We start from the raw sequence: 24,410 nt of genomic DNA, 5'->3' as shown, positions 1-24,410 counted from the left end.
TACTTGTTACCTGGAAGAAGAGACCAACCCACCTGACTCCAGCCTCTTTTCAGGGAGTTGTAGAGAGCCACAAGGTCTCTCCCCTCAGCCTCCTTTTCTCGAGGCTGAACAACCACAGTTCCCTCAGCCATTCCTCACAAGACTTGTGCCCTAAACCCTTCACCAACTTTGTTGCCCTTCTCATTCTCCAGCACCTCTATATTTGGTTTGATTTCTAGCTGAGATTAAAGCACAACTTGGACACAGCAGAGGAATTCAGTCCTGACAGATCTGCAGAACTTTTGGATTCCTGGAGCAAGAAATTAATTTTTTTTTTCCACAATGAGAACACCCAGATCTTGGAATAACCTTGGATGCAATGATCTTGAAGGTCTCTTCCAACCTGGTCTGGTCTGGTCTGGTCTGGTCTATTCTATTCTATTCTATTCTATTCTATTCTATTCTATTCTATTCTATTCTATTCTATTCTATTCTATTCTACCTCAAAGGAGCAAGGTGGGCTTGGTCTCTTCTCACATGCAACTAGTGACAGGACAAGAGGAAAAGGCCTCAAATTGTGCCAGAGGAGGTTCAGGTTGGATATTAAGAAGACTTTCTTCACAGAAAGGGTTATCAGGCACTGGAACAGGCTGCCCAGGGAGGTGGTGCAGTCACCATCCCTGGAGGTGTTTAAAAGACATGTGGATGTGGTGCTGAGGGATGTGGGTTAGTGGTGGTGGTGGGATTGTGAGCTCTAGGTGAGTGGTTGGATGTGATGATCTCAAAGGTCTCTTCCAAGCTCAACAGCTCTATGGTTCTATGCCACCAAACCTCAACAAGCAGACTAATCTGTACTTAATCTGTAACCACCATATGACAAAAATACTGCCTAAATCATGATGGTAACACAGAGACTGTAACAGCAAAGGTCTTTGCACAGACTTCTCATAGAAACCTCTCTAGGGAAGTGGTGGAGTCCCCAGCATTGGACATTTTGAAGATTCATCTGTGCTGGGCCATCTTGCCTCAGCTGTGGTTTTGCTGAGAAGTATTGGACTAGATGATCCACGAGGTCCTTTCCAACCTGGGATTCTATGATTTTATGAATTAAGAGATAGCTTAAACCATTATGCTCAACATCAATCCATTTGCCATTCTTTTTATTATTTGCCTGTGGCCTTGTATAGCACTTTCAGTCCATCTGTTGGTGTGACATTAGATTTATGGTATAAAAGAGATTAACTAACCTGTGTTGACCACTGCATCAAAGAATCCTGGATCATCCTGACTTATTTTGATGTACATGTCCACTCTGGAGACTGCCTCTTCAATCTCTGGCCGGCTGAATAATCCTTTCCTCCGCAGATGCCCCTCGTATTTCTCCTTGTTCATGGGTACTAGCAGGATATACCTGGGCTTGAAGTAGGTATTTTTCATGCTACGTGCACCCTTTAAAATTAAGCAGAGAAAGGCAACGTTTTGTTGTTGAAGTTGTAGCTGAATTTGAGATAATTTTATCACAAATTACTATAAAAGCAGTATTGCAAACCTCTGTCCAATCTAGGTCTCAAGATACCATAGAATCAAACAGGTTGGAAAAGACCTCAGAGATCATCAAATCCATCAAATCTAGCATTGAACTTCATAAAGAAGGCGTGTTCAGGGTGAGATGCCCTAGAACCATAGAGTACCAGAAAGGTCCAGGGATGGACTGGAAAGTGCAAAATTGTTATCCTATCCCATAATTCTGCTATCTCTTTATAAGCTGACTGTACAGCCAGTTCTGTCTCTTTTCTCCCTTCTCTCTGCTCCTGGGAATGTGTGAGCTTGTATCTCATAGAATCAATAAGGTTGGAAAAGACCTCAAAGTCCAACCCGTCACCGCAGACCTCATGACTACTAAACCATGGCACCAAGTGCCACATCCAATCCCCTCTTGAATACCTCCAGGGACGGTGGCTCCACTCCACCTGTAGTATGGGGGAGGATTTTGTGCCCTTCTGTGGCCTTGAGCAGTTTGGCTAAGTTTGTCTACACAGTTCTGGCCTGGTTGCACCTAATTTAAGGAGGCATGGGGGCAGTGAGAGAAGAGCACTTAGGTCTGGGTATTAAGGCTTGGCAGGGGAGAAGGTCTTTCTTGGTATGTAGAATGTATTATGGATTTGTGTATTTTATATGCTTTGCACTGTAGCATTTCCATTTAAACTTTGTAATTCTTTCCAATCCAGAGTGGAGCACTTTTCTTTACTCCTTTGGGAAGGGGTGAAGATCTCTGTCTCAGTCCTTAAGCACAGACAAGATAAAAACAGACCTGGCATGAACGCAAAGACTTTCAGAAGTAGAAACACAGGACACGACGTATAGGACTACAGGCATGGGATAATAATGGATAGGGCACAGTCTTGACAGTAGGTGCCTCACAGCTATGAGAATCTCAGCAATAGTCAGTTAAAAAATAAAGGTCTAGAGCTGGACAAAGCTAGTTTTATGGGTAATGAGTATCTAACATATATAAGAAGCATGATATACAATGAATATATTTATTTATATTTACTTGTATTATTTACTTATGTCTCTGCAGCTCTGTAGAGGAGTACATGTGTCTTGGTGGACCAGTTCACCATGAGCCAACAATGTGACCTTGTGGCCAAGAAAGCCAGTGTATCCTGGAGTGAATTAAGAAGTGTGGCCAGGAGACTGACAGAGGTTCTGCTCTAGTGAGGTCACATCTGGAGAACTGTGTCCAGTTCTGGGCTCCCCAGTTCAGGCAAGACAAGGAACTCTTGGAGAGAGTCCAGTGGAGGATACAGAGATGCTGAGGGGACTAGAGCATCTCTGAGAGACTTGGGGCTGGAGAAGAGCAGCCTGAGAGGAGATCTTTTCAATGCTTAACAATATCTAAGGGATGGGGGGGGGTCAAGAGGATGGGTTCAGACTCTTTCCAGTGGTGCCCAATGACAGGTTATAGGGCAATGGACATGAACTGGAACATAACTTCTTTGCTGTGAGGGTGGTAGAACTCTGAAGCTGGCTGCCCAGAGAGGCTGGGGAGTCTCTTTCTCTGGAGAGACTCCAAACCCATCTGGACATTGTGATCCTGGGCAACCTGCTCTGGGTAAGCCTGCCTTAGGTCTAGATGATCCCCAGAAGTCCCTTTTACCCTACCAGTCTGCTATTCTGTTTCTGGAAGAAGAATGAGACACATTAGCTATTTTGCCACTACACCCTTGGTTGGATTGTGCAGCTCCTTTAATTGCTCTGCAGGTACTGATGGCTACAGAAGCAAAGGGAGAGCACTTCAAAGGTGCTTGCTCCCACACAAAACTCTGTTTCAGAATCACAGCAGCTTCACTAACTGGAAGTGTAGACTCAGCAAGATTTAACTTCTAAAATTTGTCTCAGTCTCCTTTATCAGTACAAGATATACTCTAGATTAAAGGGAATAAGCAGCTCTAAATTTTGAGTCTCGGCCCACAGACCATAATTAAAATTTCTTTTAATAGTGCTAAATCACTTTTGTTATGAGCCTCACAGAAGATAATGGACTTCGATAACTTCTATTCAGATACATAACTCACCATTATTGTTTCTCATCTGCTAGCAGAGTCCACAGTGATACAAAACTATGCATAATTACTATGTGATCTTGAAACTTCAGTGACAAAGGAGTTTCTTGGCCATCTGGCCATGATACTAGTTTTGGTAGTATCTAGTGGAAGTTATGGTCACTGCCTATATCATTGGGTTAACCTACCTAAGAATAAACATGATGTTCCATTAAGTTCTTTCTCCTAAATTATTTCATAATCCAACTCCTTTGTGAAGAATTTACAACTCTAAAAGGCACCCCATTTCATTACATTTAGGCTTCTCCCTAGTTTTCTCCCCCTGTAAATTTAGGGTCTCTCTGGCAAGACAACGAACACACTCAATGCCTACTGCCACCTGTGGAGACTGAGGGTGCTTCACAGTTCTCACAAGACTGAGGTAGAAGAGGAAATGCAACTGCAGAGATGAAGTTATTAATTTGCAATTTCATATCTGTCAAGTAACAGGCACTTATGAGCAGAGCTGCAGCATTACATTGCTGACTACATGAGCAAGGAGCTGCTAATTTTTGAACACTGACATGCTGCCCTTCAGGTATTTGTACATCTATATGCAAGCCAGTAAACATGTACACATTTATTTGGGCCAAAGGGGACTAAACCAATAAGGTTCTTAACAGAAGACTAGTTTTTTCAATCAGCAATTTCACAAACAAAATAATTATCTTAAAATTCATTGAGTTTAGTAACAACTTTTGCTTAAGTCTCCCTAGTCATTCCCCTAACTTTCTACAACTCAGAATCCTGTGTTCACCCTGCAGACTCCTATATATCTTTTTAATCTCTGTTATTCTTTTCCCATTCTTTTACTGAAATTAATTGAGTTTAGTAACAACTTTTGCTTAAGTCTCCCTAGTCATTCCCCTAACTTTCTACAACTCAGAATCCTGTGTTCGCCCTGCAGACTCCTACATATCTTTTTAATCTCTGTTATTCTTTTCCCATCTGTTATGGAGTGTAGCAGTGTCTGTTAGCTGACTTGTAGAAATCCCCTAGAGATGAGCCCTGAAGCCAGTGAAACCCAGCAACACTCAGTATCACACTGGACAGCCTGCAGAGCCTCTCGGTTTGGAAGTTGATACAGATGGACCTTGTTTTGCAGGAAGAATTTGGAAGGAAATGTAGCCTGCCTTTCCTTTTCATCACCTCAAACTCTAGCTAGTACATCTTGATCTCAGATAATGAAAAGTCTGTAATTAGAAAATTAGCTAAAAATGTTATTCTTTTGGGAGTCCAATAGATAGGTTTTGACACTTTGTTTGTGACCTAGTTTCCTAACACAGCATGACTTCTGAAGTTCTGCCATCTGTGCTTGTGCACCTGACAAACCACCGAGAGGAGAAAGTAATCTCTCAAAGATATTGCATCTTTTAATAGTTCTGCCCAACATACTGCCTCAGGCCTGCATGCATCCACCATTGCTTCAGCAGCAGGGAGAAACAGGGCATTCTCTTAGGGATGATCACTAGCTGTGCAGCAGCAGAAAAGGACCTCGGGGTGTTGGTTGACATCTGGCTAAAAATGAACCGACAGTGTGCCCAGGTGGCCAAGAAGGCCACTAGCATCCTGGTCTGTATCAGCAATAGTGTAGCCAGCAGGAGCAGGGAAGTGATCATGCCCCTGTACTTGGCACTGGTGAGGACAAACATTGAATTCTGGGTTCAGTTTTGGGTCCCTCACTCCAAGAAGGACATTTAGGTACTGGAGTATGTCCAGAGAAGAGAACAAGCTGGTGAAGGGTCTAGAGCACAAGTTTTGTGAAGAGTGGCTGAAGGAACTGGGGCTGTTCAGTCTGGAGAAAAGAATCACCATGGGAGACCTTCTTACTCTCTACAACTCCCTGAGATGAGTACTGAGGGACGATCACTTCTGGTCATGCTGGCCACACTATTCCTGATACACATGAGAATGTTGGTTGATCTTCTTGGACACCTGTCACATGCTGGCTCATGTTCAGCTGGCTGTTGATCAACACCTCCAGATCTTTCTCTACTGGGCAATTCCAGACACTCTTATTGAATCATATAATTGTTTCTTTGGAAAAGACCTCTAAGATCATTGAGTCCCACCTTCAACCTAAGACCACCATGGCCATTAAAACATGTGCTGAAGTGCCATGTCCACACATTTCTGGAACATCTCCAGCTTGTTCCAATGCCTGAGCAGGAAAGAATTTTTTCCAATCAATCCCCACCACACTACAACCTCCTTTCAGGAAGTTGTACAGAGCAATGAGGTCCCCCCTCAGCCTCCTCTTCTTCAGACTAAACACTCCCTGTTCCCTCAGCTGCTCCTCACAAGACCTGTTCTACAGACCCTTCATGAGCTTTGTTACCCTTTGCGAGAGTCTAAGAAGTTTGTCTCTCTCTATGTGAGTCAACAAAGATAAAGTGATAGCAGAGCCACTGGAAAGAAGGTGGAAAGAATCCTGTCCACCAATCCTGGATGCAAATCAGCTTGTGATTGCATCGTGATAACACGGGACTACAACAATGGACCCAAGGACCCAGCCATCACGCTTTCTGGGCAGGATGGTTTCCGCCCATCAAGTACCTTGGGCAGGGTGATACGATGGTTTTCACCACCTGTGTAAAGGAATGTGGGAGGACTTGTCTGGATGGAGATGGGGTAGACGGAGATTTCCCCCCTCGCCTCCATCCAAAAATCTTGCCCACATACACAGCAATACACAGAAAGATTTCCGGGGGAACAGATACCTGGATTATTTCCTTGCCTCTGGAATACCTGACATACCAACACCTGCCTGAGGACTAAAAAACTGTATAAAAGACTTGAGCAACTACTGGTTTGTAGAGAGAAACAGGAGAGAGAAACAGAGGAGAAAAACGGTGATGAAGGAAAACACAGGAGACGGGCCAGGCCGCTGAGAAGAGAAAGCCGGGACGATGCTGCTCCGGAGAAAAGAAGCTGCCCGGAGGACCACAGCTCCAGCCAAATCCTCAGCACCCCTTCTCTACAGACCCAGGCTGCCCAGAGGAGCCTCAGCACCGTTCCTGTATCAACCCAACATCTCCCCAGAGGACCACAGCTGTTCTCCAGCAAAAGCCTCACCGCGGTTTCTCTACAAACCCAACATCTCCTGCAGCACCTTTCCTCCACAGACTTTAACTGTCTTGGGGGGGATGAGGGGTGTGGTAATATAATTCCTTTCCTCTTCTATCTCTCGTCCATGTCCACTTTCTCTATTTTCTCCCTCTCCCTTTCTTATTTATGTATTTTCTCCCTCTCCCTTTCTTATATAATTCCTTTCCTCTTCTATCTCTCGTCCATGTCCACTTTCTCTATTTTCTCCCTCTCCCTTTCTTATTTATGTAATAAATAGTCTAGCTGTTGATACTTTGGCCTCGTTTGTGACTTTAATTTCACAACACGGGAATATTTAAAAGAACTGTGTCTCCGGACCGAGACATCTAATGTCTCCGGACCTTGACACCCTTCTCTGGAAACACTCCAGAAAATCAATGTCTTTATTGTAGTGAGGGGACCAAAACCAAACCCGGTATTTGAGGCATGGCCTCACCAGTGTCCAGCACAGGGGCAGAGTCACTTCCCCAAGCCCGTAGCATTGCATTGGTTTGGAATGACTTATTCCGCAATGGTTGGGCAATAAGCAATCCTTACCTCTACTTCCAAATGAACACAGGTTGCAAGGCCTTCTCTGGCAACTGATTCAACAGTCTCTTGTCCAAGTCCATAGTAATAGCCACTGTATTTATAGGTTGCTATAAACTTCCCCTGAAATGTAAAACAGCAAGAATAATGACAAAGGAAATATTTTAAGGGAAATAACTTTCTTAAAGGAGCATAATCACTCTAGACTTCCTTTCTTTCTCTCCCTTCTAAGTTTCTCCCTGCCTAAGACATCAATGGTAATGAGGGCAATGTCAGCACAAAATCTGCAGGCAAGAGCACATAGTCAAGTCCTGCAGGTCAGGGTCTCCTACATTACTCATAGATTATAAAACACTAGCATCTTCAAAACAAGCTGCTGACAGGTTACATCTTGCATTGGATATTCCTTCACACTGTAAACAAACCAAGATCTAAAGCAAGGGGCATCCTTCCTTTGACATTACATCAAAACATATGGCCCTGCCATACTGCACAGGATATGCCAAAGAGAAGAGAGGACAGAAACAAATCTGCAAGGAGGATGTAGAAGTGGCCAAGAGATTTCAGAGTTAAAACTTGACAACTGAAACTTTGGTTTCCAGTTTTACATCTAGAAAGATGCAAACATATTATATTATCTGAAAATTAAACTGCTTGATTACTGAGTTATCATTAAGGAGTAGCTCATTTGCTTATGACTGTGCTGACTCCTCCATTTGTATATGGACAAATAACAAGCTCTGTTGTGGCTTTTCCAGCCAAAATTTTATTGCAGGCAGCAAAAGACATCAGAAAAAGTAGCTGGAGGCACACTGCCTTCAGAGAGAAACATGATGCCTTTAGGGTGAATTTGATAAACTTTAAAAGCCTACATTTCCTGCAAGGCTGTTGGAAGAGTTTGAGAGAAGAAAAACCCAAAATAAAGAAAAAAAAAAGATGGCAGCCCTGGCAAGAGTTATGCTTACTTTGATACTAGATATTTGCATATGGTGATCAGGTGGCTGGAGAACCTCCCCTATGAGGACAGGCTGAGAGAGTCAGGGTTGTTCAGCCTGGAGAAGAGAAGGCTCCAGGGAGACCTTCTTGTGGCCTTTCAGTACTTAAAGGGACATATGAGAAAGATGGGGACAGAGTTTTGCAACTGCCATTGTGACAGGACAAGGGGTGATGGTTTCAAACTAAAAGAAGGAGATTCAGACTAGAGAGAAATAAGGAAGTCTTCACACTGACAGTGGTGAAACACTGGCTCAGGCTGCCCAGGCTCTGAGCAACTTCTCTGGTAGAAGGTGTCCCTGATCAATACAGGGAGATTGGACTAGATGACCTTTAAAGATCCCTTCCAACTCCAACCATTTTCTGATTCTGTGACTCTATAATGTGGAAATAAATTTATTTCTACATTGTACTGCTGTTAAAAGATTCCTGCTGCCGATTATGTGAATGTAATGGTTTCTGTATGTTCATACAAAAAATACAGCATAAACACTCAATGAATTTGTGGTTTCTATCTATGAACTTAAGCCATAATGATTCACAAAATGTTTTGGGCTGGAAGGGACCTTTAAGATCATCTAGTTCAAACTCCCATGGCATTGGCATGGACACCTTCCACTAAATCAGGTTGCTCAAGGCCTCATCCAACCTGGGCCTGAACACCTCCAGGGAGGGGGCATCCACAACCTCCCTATTCAACCTCTTTCAACCAGCCTCACTGTAAAGAAGTTCTTCCTCATCTCCAGCCTAAATCTACCCTCTTCCAACTTCAATCCTTTCCCTATGAGTGAATATGCACGCACAGACAGATAAAAACTTTACATATATATTTACATAAAAGAAATCAGAGCTAGACTAAAAAGCTGAGTTCACTGTGGGTGTAGGAAATATTCCTGCTGGGATACTAGTCAGGTACTTACTGTTTTCACCATTTTGTCAAATGCTTCTTGGGAAACGAAATAGTAATCAAGCCTGTTTTCTTCACCAAAGTAAGCTGCCCTGGTAGTGTGACAGGGACTGGAAGATATATGGTGTAATAAAGAAATAACCTGTTTTCAATCATAGAAGCAGCTATGGAATAGCAGGGGAAAGCAGGGGGAGGGAAGGGGGGGGGAATACTACAAATCATTTTATTTATGAGAAGAAAAGAAATATGACAAATATTAAGAGGTGCAAATCATACCCCTAATGCTGCATATTTGAAAGATTAACCCATAAATACAAAGAAAAGTTTAAATGTAACATTGCATTTTGGCCATAAATCCCCCACCCTCCCCCAGCCCAGGATACCCTGAACTGAAGCTGTCACAGCTCCCTGTAATAGAGAAATGATGAAACCATTTTTATCCCCCAGTTATGTCAGCTTCTGTATGATATAAAGTAGAATCCTGAACATGGGGAAGGAGTTAGGCTGAACTGTGAGGTTAAGAAAAAGATATAAAGACCAATCTTTAAATAGACCTCTAATAGTAAGGGCAGGAACAATCCTGAAACTAAGGAGATAAGTGGGATACAAGGCAGGAAAAAGTAATTGCCTGCCACCACAGAAGGAGAATAGGATAAACCTTAGATAAGTGAGTTTACTACCAGGATGAAACACTAAAAAGAAACCCCAGATAAAACCAAAACCCCATCTAAATCAATGCATGGAGCAATTTTAGACTACAGTATGTAGTGGCTCACGTTCTGTCTTAGGAAATTATAGTTTGCTACTTGTTTCTGCTTTGGTTTTCATTTTAATCTGTTCATTGTAGGATAACAGGAACAGAAGTGGAGCTTTGTCACTGATTCACAAAGAAAAGAATTTAACTCTTTGACTCCTGCTGCATTGTCCTGGCCAAAAATATCCCACCTATTAGTATGCCACCTACCAGGCCATTCCTGTTCATTTATTCATGGTGGCTGAGTTATAAACCATTAAGAAGTTTAGTCTGTATCGCAGAGCTGGAGAGATCTTAACTACCATGGTATTAGAAGGTGCTACTTTATTTTATCAGCAAGCTACAGCGATTACACAGGGACTCTAAAATTTCACTTGACTTTCTTTAAGATGCTCTGAATGCATCCAGCTCTAAAGGTCACTCCTGAGCACTAGCCAGATGGTTTGAGGGTCCAATCACACTTTATTTTTCAAAACACTTTTAAACATTACAACCTTTTTTAATTGCAAGGCCATGTTTACATTCAAACTGCCAGGGTATCTTGCATTAAATACATTTTTAATGAGGGGAATGTTTGAAATTTAAAAGTGTAAGCCATAAAACTGCTTAAATCTCCACTGAATAATTAAAATACAACTTTGCTTTATGGTTGCAATTTTCTGCTCTGTTAAGATTCTGTCTCTTTTCCCTTTTTTTCCTCCCCCTCTCTTGTGCATAAAACTTTTAGGAAATAAAATACACAGCATAAAAACAATGCTCTCAAAAAACACATAGTGCTTGGAAAAATTCAATTGGCATTCAGTTAGTTTGCAATTTCCAACCTAGCCTTTCAAAACATAGTAGATGCTTTCAAGAAGGGCAAAAAGCCATTTTATCAGTCACAGAACCTTCACAGGTATTTTCTTAAAATGTCCTCCCAAGTTGCCAGTTTAATGATTTCATCCAGCAAGTGGCTACAGTCTGAGTACAGATCAGACAAATACATAGAGGCACCTTCATCATGCTGTATTATGTTAGAGCAGGCTACAGCCAGACATCTCATTGACATGCCAAGCATGGCATTGTGATACTAAGTACTCTGAAGAATCATTGTCTCATGTGCATGGCCCCTTTTTGGACAGACTGGAGGTCAATGGAGTGAGGTTCAAAGCCAAGTGCCTGGTGGATCCCACACTTGGGTCACTACAATCCTATGAAGGTTCCAGGCTTGAGGAAGAGTGGCTGGAAATGCCCAGTGGAAAAGGCCCTGGGGCTATTGACAGCTGGCTGAACATGGGCTAGTGTGTGTGTGCCCAGGTGGCCAAGAAGACCACAAGCATCTTGGCTTGGAACAGTACTAGTGTGGCCAGCAGTAGTAGGGCAGTGCATACCTGAAATACTGGGTTCAATTTTGGGTCCCTGACCCCAAGAAGCACATTGGGGTGCTGAAGCATGTCCAGAGGATGGCAACAAAGCTGGTGATGGGTCAAGAGCACAAGTCTTGTGAAGAGTGGCTGAGGAACCTGGCATTATTTACTCTGGAGAAAAGGAGCTGAGGGGTGACCTCATTCTCCACAATTCCCCTAAAGGAGGCTGAGGTGAGGTGGGCATTGGCTTTTTCTCCAAGGTAACAAGGGGTAGGACAAGAGGAAACGCCTTCAAGTTGCACCAGGGGACATATGGTTTGGAGATGAAGAAAAATCTCTTCCCCAAAAGGATTATCAAGCCCTGAAGCAGACTGGCCAGGGCAGTGGTGGAGTCCCCACCCCCTGGAAGGATTTAAATGCTGTGTAGATGTGGTGCTGAGGAACACGGTTCAGTGATGGACTTGGCAGTGCTGGGTTAACAGTTGGACTCAATGATTTTCAAGGTCTCTTCTAACATAAACAATTCTATGATTCTTACAGCTCTCCACTTCAGCACATAAGAGTGTACAAATATCGATCTAGGTCCAATTTTGGCAAATGCTATACGTACAAAACTATGTCCAAAGCTTGGTTAAAGATGAATGGATAAATTTGCGTAATAAAAAAATCAGATAGTGGAGGAGAGACAATACAACAGGAATAGAAACCAGTGCTGAATATAATCTGCAATAGGCCCCATGAAAGACTGGTACTGTAAGGAAAGGAATGGGTGGACAAGAGGAATAGTTGAACCACGTAATTTTAGGTACCAGATAATGGTGATCTAATTTAGTTGGACTTCCCATTTGCTGTGCACTGAAAATAGGTAGGTACTCCAGGGAAGTGATCCACAAAGGCTGAACCTCCCTCGGAAAGAGATAGTTTCTCTCCACTATATACAGAGGGAGCCCAAGGTGGTAAGGATTATAATTCAAGATCTTTCAAAGAGGGAGAATTAGTCTTCTCAGCACGAGGTGGAAACTGAGAGGTGCCATTTGCTTTGATAACACTCCTCACAGGATAATAAACTGGTCCAGCAACTGCTCTTGCTCCATTTCTGAGCTTCCGGATGTAACCTACAAACACATGCTAGTGCATTTATATGCAGGTATGCTATAAAAATTAAGAGAAATGCTTACATAGCTCAATAGATGCTGGGGTTAAGGGGCATCAGTGAGCATAGATGGAAGAGATCTATAAAAGCAGCACTAAAGGACACATTTTTGTTTGTTTACTGTTGACCTTTGAGAACAGCATGATCATTTAAACAGCTTTTCTTTTAAGGAAGTATTCAATGACCTCTGACAATCAAGCAATCAAGATAAGATGCAGAGCAATGAACATTTATTGTCTTTAATTTTTAACTTCTTAAAAGAAAATGCAGAAAACCCATCCAGCAGCAATTCCAGCCCTGATCACTTGCTGTTCTTTTAAACTTACGGAGTACACTTACCCGTATCTGAAGAAATTGTTGAACTGCCTGCAGATCTTATGAGTAAGTTCTCTCTTACCACAGGCTAAAGGGCCAGTTAATACCAGCATGGGGTAGGCAGCATCAAGCAAAGGTAGAGTGCTATGGGAAAGGAAAAAAAAGAAAAAAAAAAGAAAAGAGAGATCCATTAGATCACCTAGAAGCAAAGCCTTCAGCAACTTTCTCTAAAGCTTCTGCAGAAACTTTGTCATCATTTCAACTCATCCCAACTGTCTGTCACATAATTCCCCTTGTTCACGGCACAGACAAAACCAGGAGCTGCACGTGCTCAGTTTGGCAAGCTCTAAACATAAAAATAGCACAAAACACTGCATTAAAGACCCCTGGGCCTCTTTTGTAACAGGAATTATGTGATGTCTATGATAATCTTTTCTGATTTAAAGCCTTTTCTAAAGGTCCCTCTGCAGTCACAGTGTTGCTGGGATTTATTGAAGAGTTTTCCCAGTCTGTTGCAGGGATGGTGATATTTTAATGAGGGGGATAATAAGATGAGCATGAACCTGGACTCAAACCTACAAACCTTTCTGCACTTCTGCACGTAACCCTGCTGACTTGCCTGGCCTTGCCAGATGAAGGTGGCAATTTGGAAAAGAGAATTCAGTTGAATACAATGAAAATCACTAAGATCCTTAAACTCCACCGAACAGAAATAACACCAAATAAAAGAGCCCAAAGAGCTGCAAACCCACAAAGCCTTCCATTTCCTCCATGCTGAGCAGATGGTTACATCTCAGATTTCCACTTCCATCTGTAAATACTGGAATGAAAAGCATTTCTGCTCTTCCGAGTGTCCAGCAATTTATTTAGACAGCTAAAAATGGAATGCAACTTTGACTCTCCTTTAAAATCTCAGCTAGATCTGAGGATTAAGCCACTTGGTACTGTCAGAAATAGCTGAAATAACTTGAAACCCACTTTTCAACTAATAAATAGCTATAACTGAATTCAAATTTTCAAGTGGAATTTTCAGCTGAACACACCTATGTGTGTTTAGCTTCCATTTAATGTGATTTAAAACAAATGAACACAAATAGCTACAAACAGAGCCTATTTCTTTTATCTTTACTCTTACAAGTAACTAACTCTGTGAGGAGTACAGAGACTGCAATGAAGCTGGTGAGGGGTTTCAGGAGCATGTCTTATGAGAAAAGGCTGAGGGAGATGGAATTGTCTAGCTTGAAGAAGCAGAGACCTTATTGCTCTCTACAGCTACCTGAAAGGAGGTTGCAGTGAGACCAGTGATGGCTTCTCCCAAGTAACTAATGACAGGATAAGAGATAATGGCCTTAAGCAGTGCCAGGGGAAGTTCAGCTTGGATACTAGGAAGAAATTCTTTACTCAAAGTGTGGTGGGGTATTGTAACTGGCTGCCCAGGGAGGTGGTGGAGTCACCATCCGAGGAGATGTTAAAAAACTAACTAGATGTAGCACCTGGGGACATGGTCTAGTGGTCCTGAAGACGTTAGGTAGAAGACTGGACTTGATGATCTTAGGGGTCTTTCCCAATATTAATGATTCTATGATAAACAATACAAGCATGGGGGTAAAAAGATTTCCAAGTAAATATATTTACCCCTCTTTCAAGTTCAGCAAAGCAGTTCTATTACCTACCAGACTATACAGACTACATGGATATAATGGGGCTTGACGCTTCAGGAGCGCTGAGATAATGCAATTCAGTCTCCCAATTCTCCTGTGGAGCACTCTCCTCACAGAGACATAACAGCTACACCTAATAAATTAAGAGTGGCTGGAGTATTACATATGTGCTGTTACTAAACTGTGAAATTAACCCAGACCCTGGCTCAGATTGCCATCCACTACACTACTTTAAAGCAAGACAGTAGCAGAACCCTTGGAAGATTTAAGGATTTTATTAGACAACATTAGTACAAGATATTTATCAGCAAAATGCCTTTAAAACACTGAAAGAGGTAACAACACATTTTAAAATCCTTACTTCAGTCTGTTAGCTTGTGGCATTTTGCTCAGTTCCAGAAATATAGATTTTGTTTCAGTTGGAAGAGACCTTTAAGATCATCAGTTCCAACTGCTGACCTACACTGCCAGGTCACCACTAAACCATATCCACCAGCACCACATCTTAAAGGTCTTTTCCAACCTGGTTAATTCTAGTCTAGTCTACTCTACTCTATTCAGCTTTTCTTCCTCCTCTCTTTGATTTTTACCCTTGGTGAAGGGTCTGAAGAATAGGTCTTATCAGGAATCATAGAATGTGTTAAAGGGTGTTTAGTCCAACCCCCTTGCACTAAGTGGGGACATCTTGAACTACATCAGGTTACTCAGAGCGCCATCAAACCTGACCCTGAATGTCTCCATGGATGGGGCCTCCACTACCTCTCTGGGGAACCTGTTCCAGTGTGCAGTGGCTGAGGGACCTGAGGTTGTTCATCCTGGAGAAAAGAAGGCTGAGTGGAGACGTCATTGCTCTCTACAACTCCCTGAAAGAAGGTTAGATCCAGGCGTGGGTAGGTCTCTTCTTCCAAGTAAGAAGCAATAGGACATGAGAAAATGGTCTCAAGTTGCACCAGGGCAGGTTTAGGTTGGATATTAGAAGAAAATTCCTCACTGAAAGGGTTCCCAAAGATTGCAATAGGCTCCCCAGGAAGGTGCTTGAATCCCCATCCGTGAAGGTGTTTAGAAGACATGGAGATGTGGTGCTGCAGAGTTTAGCACCAGTCTTGGTGGAGTTAGATAACTGCTAGACTCAATGATCTTAAAGGTCTTTTCTAAGAAAAATATTCTGTGATTCTATGGTTGAGTTGTTCAGATTGACTTTCCCTTTTCTGATCTCTGTGGTATGGGGAAAACCATCTTAAGACCACATGATCTCATGAGGTGACAGCTGTGGATACTAGAAGTGCATGAACCATTTCAAAGATGATGGAAATTCCAGGAAACATGCTGACTGATGAGAGATTCAAAATTTAGCAAGACATAGCAGAAAGGTTCTTATTCTTGCTTAAGGTCATGTCCTTTGTGGAGAATGATGTCAAGGCAGGCCTGTGAAGACAAAACCCTTATCTTCAGCACAGCTTTAACATGTTGCTTCTTCCTGCACAGAACCTGTTACATGCCTGCAAACTGCAGAATTCCTCTGTAATCTTGTCTTTCACAAAGAAGAGTTCTACCAGGTAATGTTACAATATATCCTGACTTGACATGATTATAGCTGAAATTCGAATTCTCTTGATGAACTGCCATTGCTCAAATTCCTCACATCCTCCACCTTCTTGGCTTTATTATTGCACACCTGGAATCCTGCATCCACTTTTGGGCTCCCCAGTTCAAGACAGACAGGGATGTGCTGGAGAGAGTCCAACAGAGAGGTACAAGGATGATTAAGAGACTTGAACATCTCTTCTATGAAGAAAGACTGAGAGAACTGGGGCTGTTTAGCCTTGAGAAGAGAAGGCTGAGGGGGGATCTTATTATGTCTAATATCTGAGGGGTGAGCATCAAGAGGAAAGTGATGGTCTCATTTTGGTGGTGCCCAGTAATAGGTCAAGGAACAACAGGTACAAGCCAGAACACAGGAGGTTTTATCTCAAGACGAGGAGAAACTTCCTTACTGTAAGGGTGATGGAGCACTGAAACAGGCTGCCCAGAGAGGTTTTGGAGTCTCCTTCTCTGAAGACCTTCAAAACCCACCTGGATGCATTCGTAAAGTTTGGAAAAGACCTCCAAGATCATCAAGTCCCTGAAGGACATTTCCATAATAGTAAAAGATGCTCATTTAATGTGCTGCTTTCAGCTTTCTTTGTCTTGAGTGAGCAAAGTAACTAACTGCTGTGCAAGATTAATGGATTTCAAGGCCAGGAGGGACTACTGTGATCATCTAAGTCAGATTCCCTTCATCACACCAGCTACAGGATTTCCTTGGGTTAGTTCTTGTTTCAAGACTGATACCTGGGGCTCCATCAGAGCATGTTTTAATTAAAAACGTTCCAGTTGTGGAGAATTCTTAGTACTCCTGGTAAATTGTTCCAATAGTTAATTACTTCCATTGTTACAAATAATCATGCTCTATTTCTTCACTGAATTAATTTATCCTCACCAGCCAGATACCAAATCTCATCATGTATTTGCCCAACAGACTGAATAGTTCCCCCCATTATTAGATTTTTGCACCCCAGGCGGCAGATATAACCATGATCAAGCTACCTTTTGAAATGTCACTTGCATTTCTAGTAGGGGAAAAAATACACATAACATAGAATCTTTGGGTTGGAAAAGACCTTTAAGATCACTGAGTTCAACGATTATCTAACTCTACTAAGCCTAGTGCTAAACCATGGCCCTCAGTACTGCATTGCAACCTGAACTAGGTGTACCTGCATTAGTAGGGGGATTAGACTAGATGAGCTCCAGATGTCCTTCCAATCACTAGCATTCTATGATTCTATCTCTGTGTTTTTTAAACACCTCCAGGGATGGGGATTCAGCTGCCTCCCTGGAAAGTTTGTTCCAGTGTTTGAGAGCCTTTTCAATGAAGAAGTTTCTTCTAATATCCAACCTAAACCTCCCCTAGTGCAACTAGAGGCTGTTTCCTCTTGTTATGTCACTTGTTACTAGGGAGGAGATGCTGAGCACCACCTTTCCAATCTCCTTTCAGGAAGCTGTAAAGTGAGAAATCTCCCCCTCAGCCTCCTTTTCTCCAGGCTGAACAACCCCAGTTCCCTCAGCCACTCCTCACAGGACCTGCCCTCCAGACCCTTCACCAGCTTTGCTGTCCTTCTCTGGACCTGCTCCAGCACCTCAATGAATTTCATAGGCTCATAGAATGGCTTGAGTTGAAAGAGACCTTGAAGATTATCTAGTTCCAACCCCTGCTGCCATGGGCAGGGGCACCTCACCCTAGAGCAGGTTGCTCAAAGCCTCATCCACCCTGGTCTTAAACACTTCCAGGGATGATTGTTTCTTGTTCAGTGGTGTGTTACCATGCAATTAAAGATCACAAGACACCTAGGGAGAGGGAATGGCATAAGAAAATGAATGCTAATGTTTTCAGACTGCAGAGTGTACAATTCTGTAACTTTTTGCTTTGTTTTCAGGTTTTATTTTTTGTAGAATCCCAGCACGGTGGAAGTTGGAAGGGTCCTCTGAGGATCAACCAATCTAACCCCCTGCTAAAGCAGGGTGACCCAGAGCAGGTTCCACAGGAACCCATTAATAGAGATATTACTAAAATGAATTTAATTATAATCTCATCTAAAAAGATAGATGCAAATGAACCAGACCAATCTGGTTCCAAGAAGCATTTCAGAGAGTAGAAGACTGTAACACATCATCATTAGGAAGATTTCATTTATGACTGTGTTGTGAGTTTTCCAGCTGAGCACAGGCAAACATTCAAAGCATCATTACCAACTTTGGTCAGTGCCATGGCTGCTGGTCGGCACGCTGATCGGTTTGTGTGTACAATACCAATGACAGAAGACAGAATTGTTTCTTTCCAGCAATGAAGATGCACAAACACAATCCAGTAAAGAAATATTTAAATGCAGCCTATGTCTGCATTGGAAGAAATCCATGCCTTTAGGTAAAAAAAAAACTATTGTGCTTTTTAAGTTTAAGAAATCTCCAACCCTGCAAAATAGTAAATAAATCTTTGGCTTTCTTTTTTTTTCTTCCCTCCTTTTTTTTTTCCTCCACAGGTTGTTAAGAATTCCCAGAGCTGTCACCAATGCTGGGATAGCTCCTGTCTTTCACTGGCAGGCCCAGAAAACAGAAGACTCAAAGTAAAGATATTCTGAAAGATGATCAGAGGGCTGGAGCACCTCTCCTATGAGGACAGGCTGAAGGAGTTGGGGCTGTTCAGTCTGGAGAAGAGAAGGCTCCCAGGTGACCTAATTGTGGCCTTCCAGTATCTGAAAGGGGCCTACAGGAAGGCTGGGGAAGGACTTCTCAGGATCTCAGGTAGTGATAGGACTAGGGGGAATGGAATGAAGCTGGAGGTGGGGAGATTCAGGCTGGATGTGAGGAGGAGGTTCTTCACCATGAGAGTGGAGAAACCCTGGAATGGGTTGTCCAGGGAGGTGGTTGAGGCCCCGTCTCTGGAGGTGTTTAAGCCCAGGCTGGATGAGGCTCTGGCCAGCCTGATGTAGTGTGGGGTGTCCCTGCCCATGGCAGGGGGGTTGGAACTAGATGATCCTTGTGGTCCCTTCCAACCCTGACTGATACTATGATACTACTATAATCATGGATCTTAAATCAGGTTATGAATTAAGATGTCATGTTGCACTAGGTATGGTTTAAGTTGGACATTAGGAATATTTTTTCCCCTGAAAGGGTTTTCAAGTCCTGGACCAGGCTGCCCAGAGAAGTGGTGGAGTCCTCATCCCTGAAGGGGTTGCAAAACTGTGCAGATGTGGTACTGATGGACACAGTTTAGTGGTGACCTGGAACTGTTGGGTTGGACTTAATGGTCTTAAAGGTCTTTTCCAGTCTAAATGGTTCTATGGTTCCATGTCCAAAATAGTGCTAAAGCAGGGCATGAGGTACAAAAGTTGATCTTAGTGCTCACTGTAGGAAATACAATGATAAATTATCTTCCATCAGAGTATGCCAAAGCACTTTCCAAGTGTTCATCAAGCAAATATCGTAACACATCTGCAGAGCAGCAAAGTGTAGCCATTTCCACTTTCTAGATGAGAAATAGGACTGAAAGCAGTCACCTGGCATGGCAATAGCAGCATCACCTCCTCCCAAAAGCCTAAGTAACTGGACTTTCCCAAGCAAAAACTCGAAAATTTCACTTAATGAATGTAAAGCATGCCCCAAAACCACACAACACAGTCATTTTGTTCACAGTGGGATACCAATAGTGTGAAGAGGAGTAAGCAGAATAGGAAGATGTGCTTTACAGCTCTCTCCTGCCTCTAGAGATTTCTAAATTGCCTTTGGGTATTGATAGAAATTTTGCATCTTTCGTTAGTAGTGCACATGGCCATCTGTTGCAACAGATTGTTTAAAAGAAACAGAGCTGTGGACAATCTGTCTCAGGCTTTAGAGGTGAATGACTAACTTCATCTCATAATCAATTTCAACCAAATAAGATTTGCCTAACTCTCAACCTGCCAACAGAATGCTACAGAACTTCTCCTCTTGGCTAGATTAATATAGAGGTGGGAGAGGGGCAGAAAACCGCCCTTCTAAATATGACAACAGATTCTGCTTTCCTTGAGTGCCACCCTCAGGAGGAGAGGCGAAGTGGAGGGAAACTTACCTGTCCAAGATTCTTTGGGGCTGCAGCATGCTGTACATAACTTGAGTAATATGATCTCTGGCAGCCACAACTTCTGGAGGAGGATCATATTTATTCACAGCAGCGACCTGTTTCCCACAGTTTAGGGTTAAAAGAAAGCAGAGGAGTGAGGTAATTGTTTCCAGCTGCAATATGCTTTGCAGATCACTGTGAATAATGCTGGCTTCATATTTATGAGGGTCAGTCTTTGTGTTTGGCTGGTCTGTGAGCACACTGCTACATAAATCTTTCCAGATTTAAGCACAATTGGTTAGATGGATGGAAGGCAACCAGACACAGCTCACCATCTTTAATATATACAACCTTTTACTGGAAAGAAAACAGGATGCCACATAAGATGCAAAGTAGTTCTGCTTAGGTTTTAATTATCCATTAATTTGCATCCTCTCAGTGGTGGTGGAAGATGCCAAACTACAATCCTTAGGGACTGAACCCATTCATTTATTCATCAGCAGCAAAATAGAATGGGCATTAACAAAGTCAGCAAAGTGCAAGTTTCTCCTGACAAAGCATTTCTGTCTTTCCTGGGAGGAGGAGCACTCTAAACTCCAAGGATTCCCTCCATCCATTCTTTTGAAAGCTCTCTTGAGGGTACTGTCCACTAATGAGATGTCTATTTTTTGGTATTATTAATGCTACTCACTCAGAAAGAGGTTAAGAACTGCTGAGTTATTTCATGCACACCATCAATGTCAACTAGCAAATACTGCTGCAAAATACTGCTGCAAGCAGCCATGCCTGTATTAGCAAGGAGTATGGTGCAAAACTAGGGGGTCTTTAAAGCAAAATCTTCAGTACTTGAGAGAAGAGACCTCATTTCATGCTGCCCTGCTCACTGAAGGTTGGTTGGACTAAATCACTTTCAAAAGTCCTTTCCAACACAAACCATTCTATGCTTTCACTCCAGCCCTAGTCCAAGGCCTTTGGTCTGAGTTGGTGGTGAGGAGCACGCTAGTTGCCTCCTGGTGCACATCACCTGGTTAAGGTTACTCCAAAAGATGTCTAGCTCATAGGTTGCAATAATATTCCACAATGAAATTCAAAGAAGGCAAGTTCCAGTTCAAGAGAGAGAGAGAGAACTACTGGAAAGAGGCCAGTGGAGGCTACAAAGATGCTGAGGGACCTTGAGCATCTCTGTGAGGAGGAAAGGCTGAGACACCTGGAGAAGAGCAGCTGATCTTCTCAATGCTCAGCAAGAGCTAAAGGGTGGTGGGCAAGAGCATGGGGACAGACTTTTTTCAGTGTTGCCCAGTGACAGAACAAAGGGCAAGGGGCATAAACTGGAATATAAGGAAGAACTTCTTTCCTGTGAGGGTGGTGGAGCCCTGGGGCAGGCTGATGAGAGAGGTTGTGCAGTCTCCTTCTTTGGAGAGATTCTAAACTCATCTGGCTATTGTGATCCTGGGCAACCTGCTGTGGGTGACCCTGCTTTAGCCGGGGGTTTGGACTGGATGATCTTCAGTGGTGCCTTTTAAACCCCACCATGCTGGGATTCCATGAACTTGGGCAGCAGGGACTTTTCAAAACCACACTTCTGATCTAAATGACACCAGTTCTGTATATCCATTTTGCATGTTGGTGAGACAGAGGAGCTGGTGCCTCCAAATTCAATTTGACAAGAGAGTTTATAAGGCTAGAGGCTAGCTGTCCTAAAACAACCTGGGGAGACTATTTTCTGAAGTAACATCAATCATGCAAAAGGTAAGTGCTAGTACACTCCAGTTATCCAGGCTAATTTTTACCATCCATGGAGAAGGAAAAACTGATTAGTTTTTTTCAAAATGTCTTCTTTCATTTTTATGTTCACCATTTTATTGGAAGGAAAATGGATTTCCACAGCAGACAGAAAGTGAGAGCAGCTCCTCAGATAGGTGTGGTAAATGACACTCTGGTGTCATCCCCTCTTGGTGTTCATGACAGAGAGAACCTAGCATTAAAAAAGAGTCCCAGGATTTATGTGGCTAAAGTTAGGGGTAATTTCCTGTAAGGATCATTTTTGAAGGATAATTTCCTGAAATCTAACCCAAATTGGCAGCTGTTAATCCTAACAGATCTAGCATGGCTTGGACCCTAAAATACTCCATGCAGCGGCCAAATTACAGTAACAGCAGCACAAGAGGGAAAGGTTCTGCTACAACAGGAAGTTTCTGTCAGCAGTCTGAGCAGGTTTTGGGGGGGAAGAAAAAATTTACAGTGAAATCTGTGTGGAGTAGAACAGGAAACAAGCATGACTGTGACTGAATTTCAGAGTTCTTTTTTCTCTACACAACACCAAAAAAACCCAGCAATGGTATTTTAGTTGTTATCTCTTGAGTTATTTCATGACTGTAGTTGCCTGCTTAGATTCACTAGCTGAGTAACAAGGGCTGCTAGGTACATTTTTTTCACTGAACAAAGCTTCTAGGTAAATTTTGCATTTTTCCATACTACAGCTGCTCCACAAATTCTCTGGATTTAAAAGCACAAGTCTATGACTTCTAGCCTGCCTTGGAAGCTGAAGCATGGGAGATTTGTCACAGCCACATGACTATGAAGCAACATTTGCATGCACAGGGTTTAATATTCATTACTTAGAAAAATTCCAGAATGATATGATGTGGAGAACAGCTCTTATGAGGAACAGCTGAGGGAAACTGGGGTTGCATAGCCTGCAGAAAAGGAGGCTGAGAGGAGACCTTCTGGCTTTCTACAACTCCCTCAAAGGAGGTTGGAGCAGTCTGGGGCTCTTCTCCCAAGAAACAAGCAACAGGCCAAGAGGAAATGGCCTCAAGTTGTGCCAGGGGAGGCTTAGGTTGGGCATGAGCAACAATTTCTTCCCCTTGAGGGTTGTAGAACCTGGCACAGGGTACCCAGGGCAGTGGTGGAGTCCCCATCCCTGCAGTGATTTAAAAGCTGTGTAGATGAGGTGCTGTGGGCCATGGTCTAGCACCAGACATGGTAGAGCTAGAGAATAGTTGGACTCAATGACCTTGTGTCAAGCAGATGGTACTAGTCGCTTTTCAATGGCATACCGTGATAGAACAAGGGGCATTGGATTCTAAGTAGAACACAGGAAGTTTCACTTCAACATGAGGAAAAACCACTGTGAGACTGATGGAGCACTGGAACAAGCTGCCAAGAGATTTGGAGTCTCCTTCTCTAGAGACTTTCAAGACCCATCTGGATGTGTTTCTGTGTGACCTGCCCTAGGTGATCCTGCATTGGCAGGGGGCTTGGACTCTATGATCTGCAGAGGTCCCTTCCAACCCCTACCATTCTGTGATTCTATGATCTTAAGGGTCTTCTCCAACACAACTGATTCTATGATGTTTACATACCTTTTCTTCCACTGAAATATTCTTGAGATCCAATTCTGTTAGCCGTAGCAAGGTGAAAATCACTGAGAGCCAATAATCTGTTTGCTCCTGAAAGACAAAGTTTCCACTTTGACATAAAGCACTTAACTTCACCAATCTTATATTTAAATTCAGTTAGTTGAAATTGAATTTGCCTCAATACATGGCACATAAAAAGCTTTTTACCCTGAAGGATGTCAACACGCTGCACAAATAGACTCTCCAACACAAGTTTAGCTTCTGCAGCTAAAGTTAAGGGTTGCTCAAAAGTGTACAACTACATTGTTCAACAGGTTAAAATGGGAACTAAACTATCACCACCACAGCCACCAGAACACCAAGGACTGTTGGGAACTAGAAGCATTATCTAGACTAGGATTATGTAATGAACTATGGTTCATAGAAGATTATCAGGAGTAGTCAGCATGGATTCACAAAGCAGAAGGTCATGCTTGACCAGTCAACCTTCTGTGATGACATGACTAGCTGGTGCATGGGGAGAGAGCCATGGATATTGTCTGCCTCAGCTTCAGAAAGGCTTTTGATGCCTCCCATGACATCCTCACAGTGAAGCTTAGGAAGTGTGGGTTAGATGAGTGAACATGAAGTTCAACAAGGGCACATGCAGAGTCCTGCACCTGGGGAGGAATAATCCCTGCACCAGTACAGGTGAGGGGTGACCTGCTGGGAAGCAGATCTGTAGAGAAGGACCTGGGAGTACTGGTGGACAATGAATTCACCATGAGCCAGCAATTTGCCCTCATGGCTGAGAAGACCAATGACTGGTCTCCTAAGGTGAGTTTAAAAGAGTGACCAGTGGGTCAAAGGAGGTTCTCCTCCCCCTCTACTCAGCCCTAGGGAGGCCACATCTGGAGGACTGTGTCCAGTTCTGGGCTTCCCAGCTCAAAAGAGACAGGGAACTACTGGAGGGAAGCCAGTGGAAGGCTACAAAGATGTTGAGAGTATTGGAGCATCTCTGTGAGGAGGAAAGGGGGAAGAGACCTGCGGCTGTTGAGCCTAGAGAAGAGCAGTCTGAA

The 24,410-nt window shown here is 43.0% G+C and overlaps 1 protein-coding gene across 1 annotated transcript in view; it reads right to left on the bottom strand.

Annotated features, from left to right (window-relative positions):
- LRGUK (leucine rich repeats and guanylate kinase domain containing) overlaps positions 1–24,410 on the bottom strand; it is a 71,574-nt gene that overhangs the window by 25,557 nt on the left and 21,607 nt on the right. Inside the window, exons 9-14 of the mRNA XM_068170938.1 lie at positions 23,356–23,442; positions 20,000–20,106; positions 12,713–12,832; positions 9,134–9,230; positions 7,230–7,343; positions 1,227–1,428 (exon numbers count right to left, since the gene is read on the bottom strand). Coding sequence (XP_068027039.1) covers positions 1,227–1,428; positions 7,230–7,343; positions 9,134–9,230; positions 12,713–12,832; positions 20,000–20,106; positions 23,356–23,442 — 727 coding nt within the window. The remainder of the gene's footprint in view (positions 1–1,226; positions 1,429–7,229; positions 7,344–9,133; positions 9,231–12,712; positions 12,833–19,999; positions 20,107–23,355; positions 23,443–24,410) is intronic.

The sequence above is a fragment of the Melanerpes formicivorus genome, unplaced genomic scaffold, assembly GCF_026170545.1.
Source record: "Melanerpes formicivorus ecotype bairdi unplaced genomic scaffold, bMelFor1.0.p_v2 SCAF_3, whole genome shotgun sequence".
Lineage (NCBI taxonomy): Eukaryota > Metazoa > Chordata > Aves > Piciformes > Picidae > Melanerpes > Melanerpes formicivorus.
The sequence above is the reverse complement of the archived record's forward strand: the minus strand, read 5'-3'. Positions and strand labels throughout refer to the sequence as shown.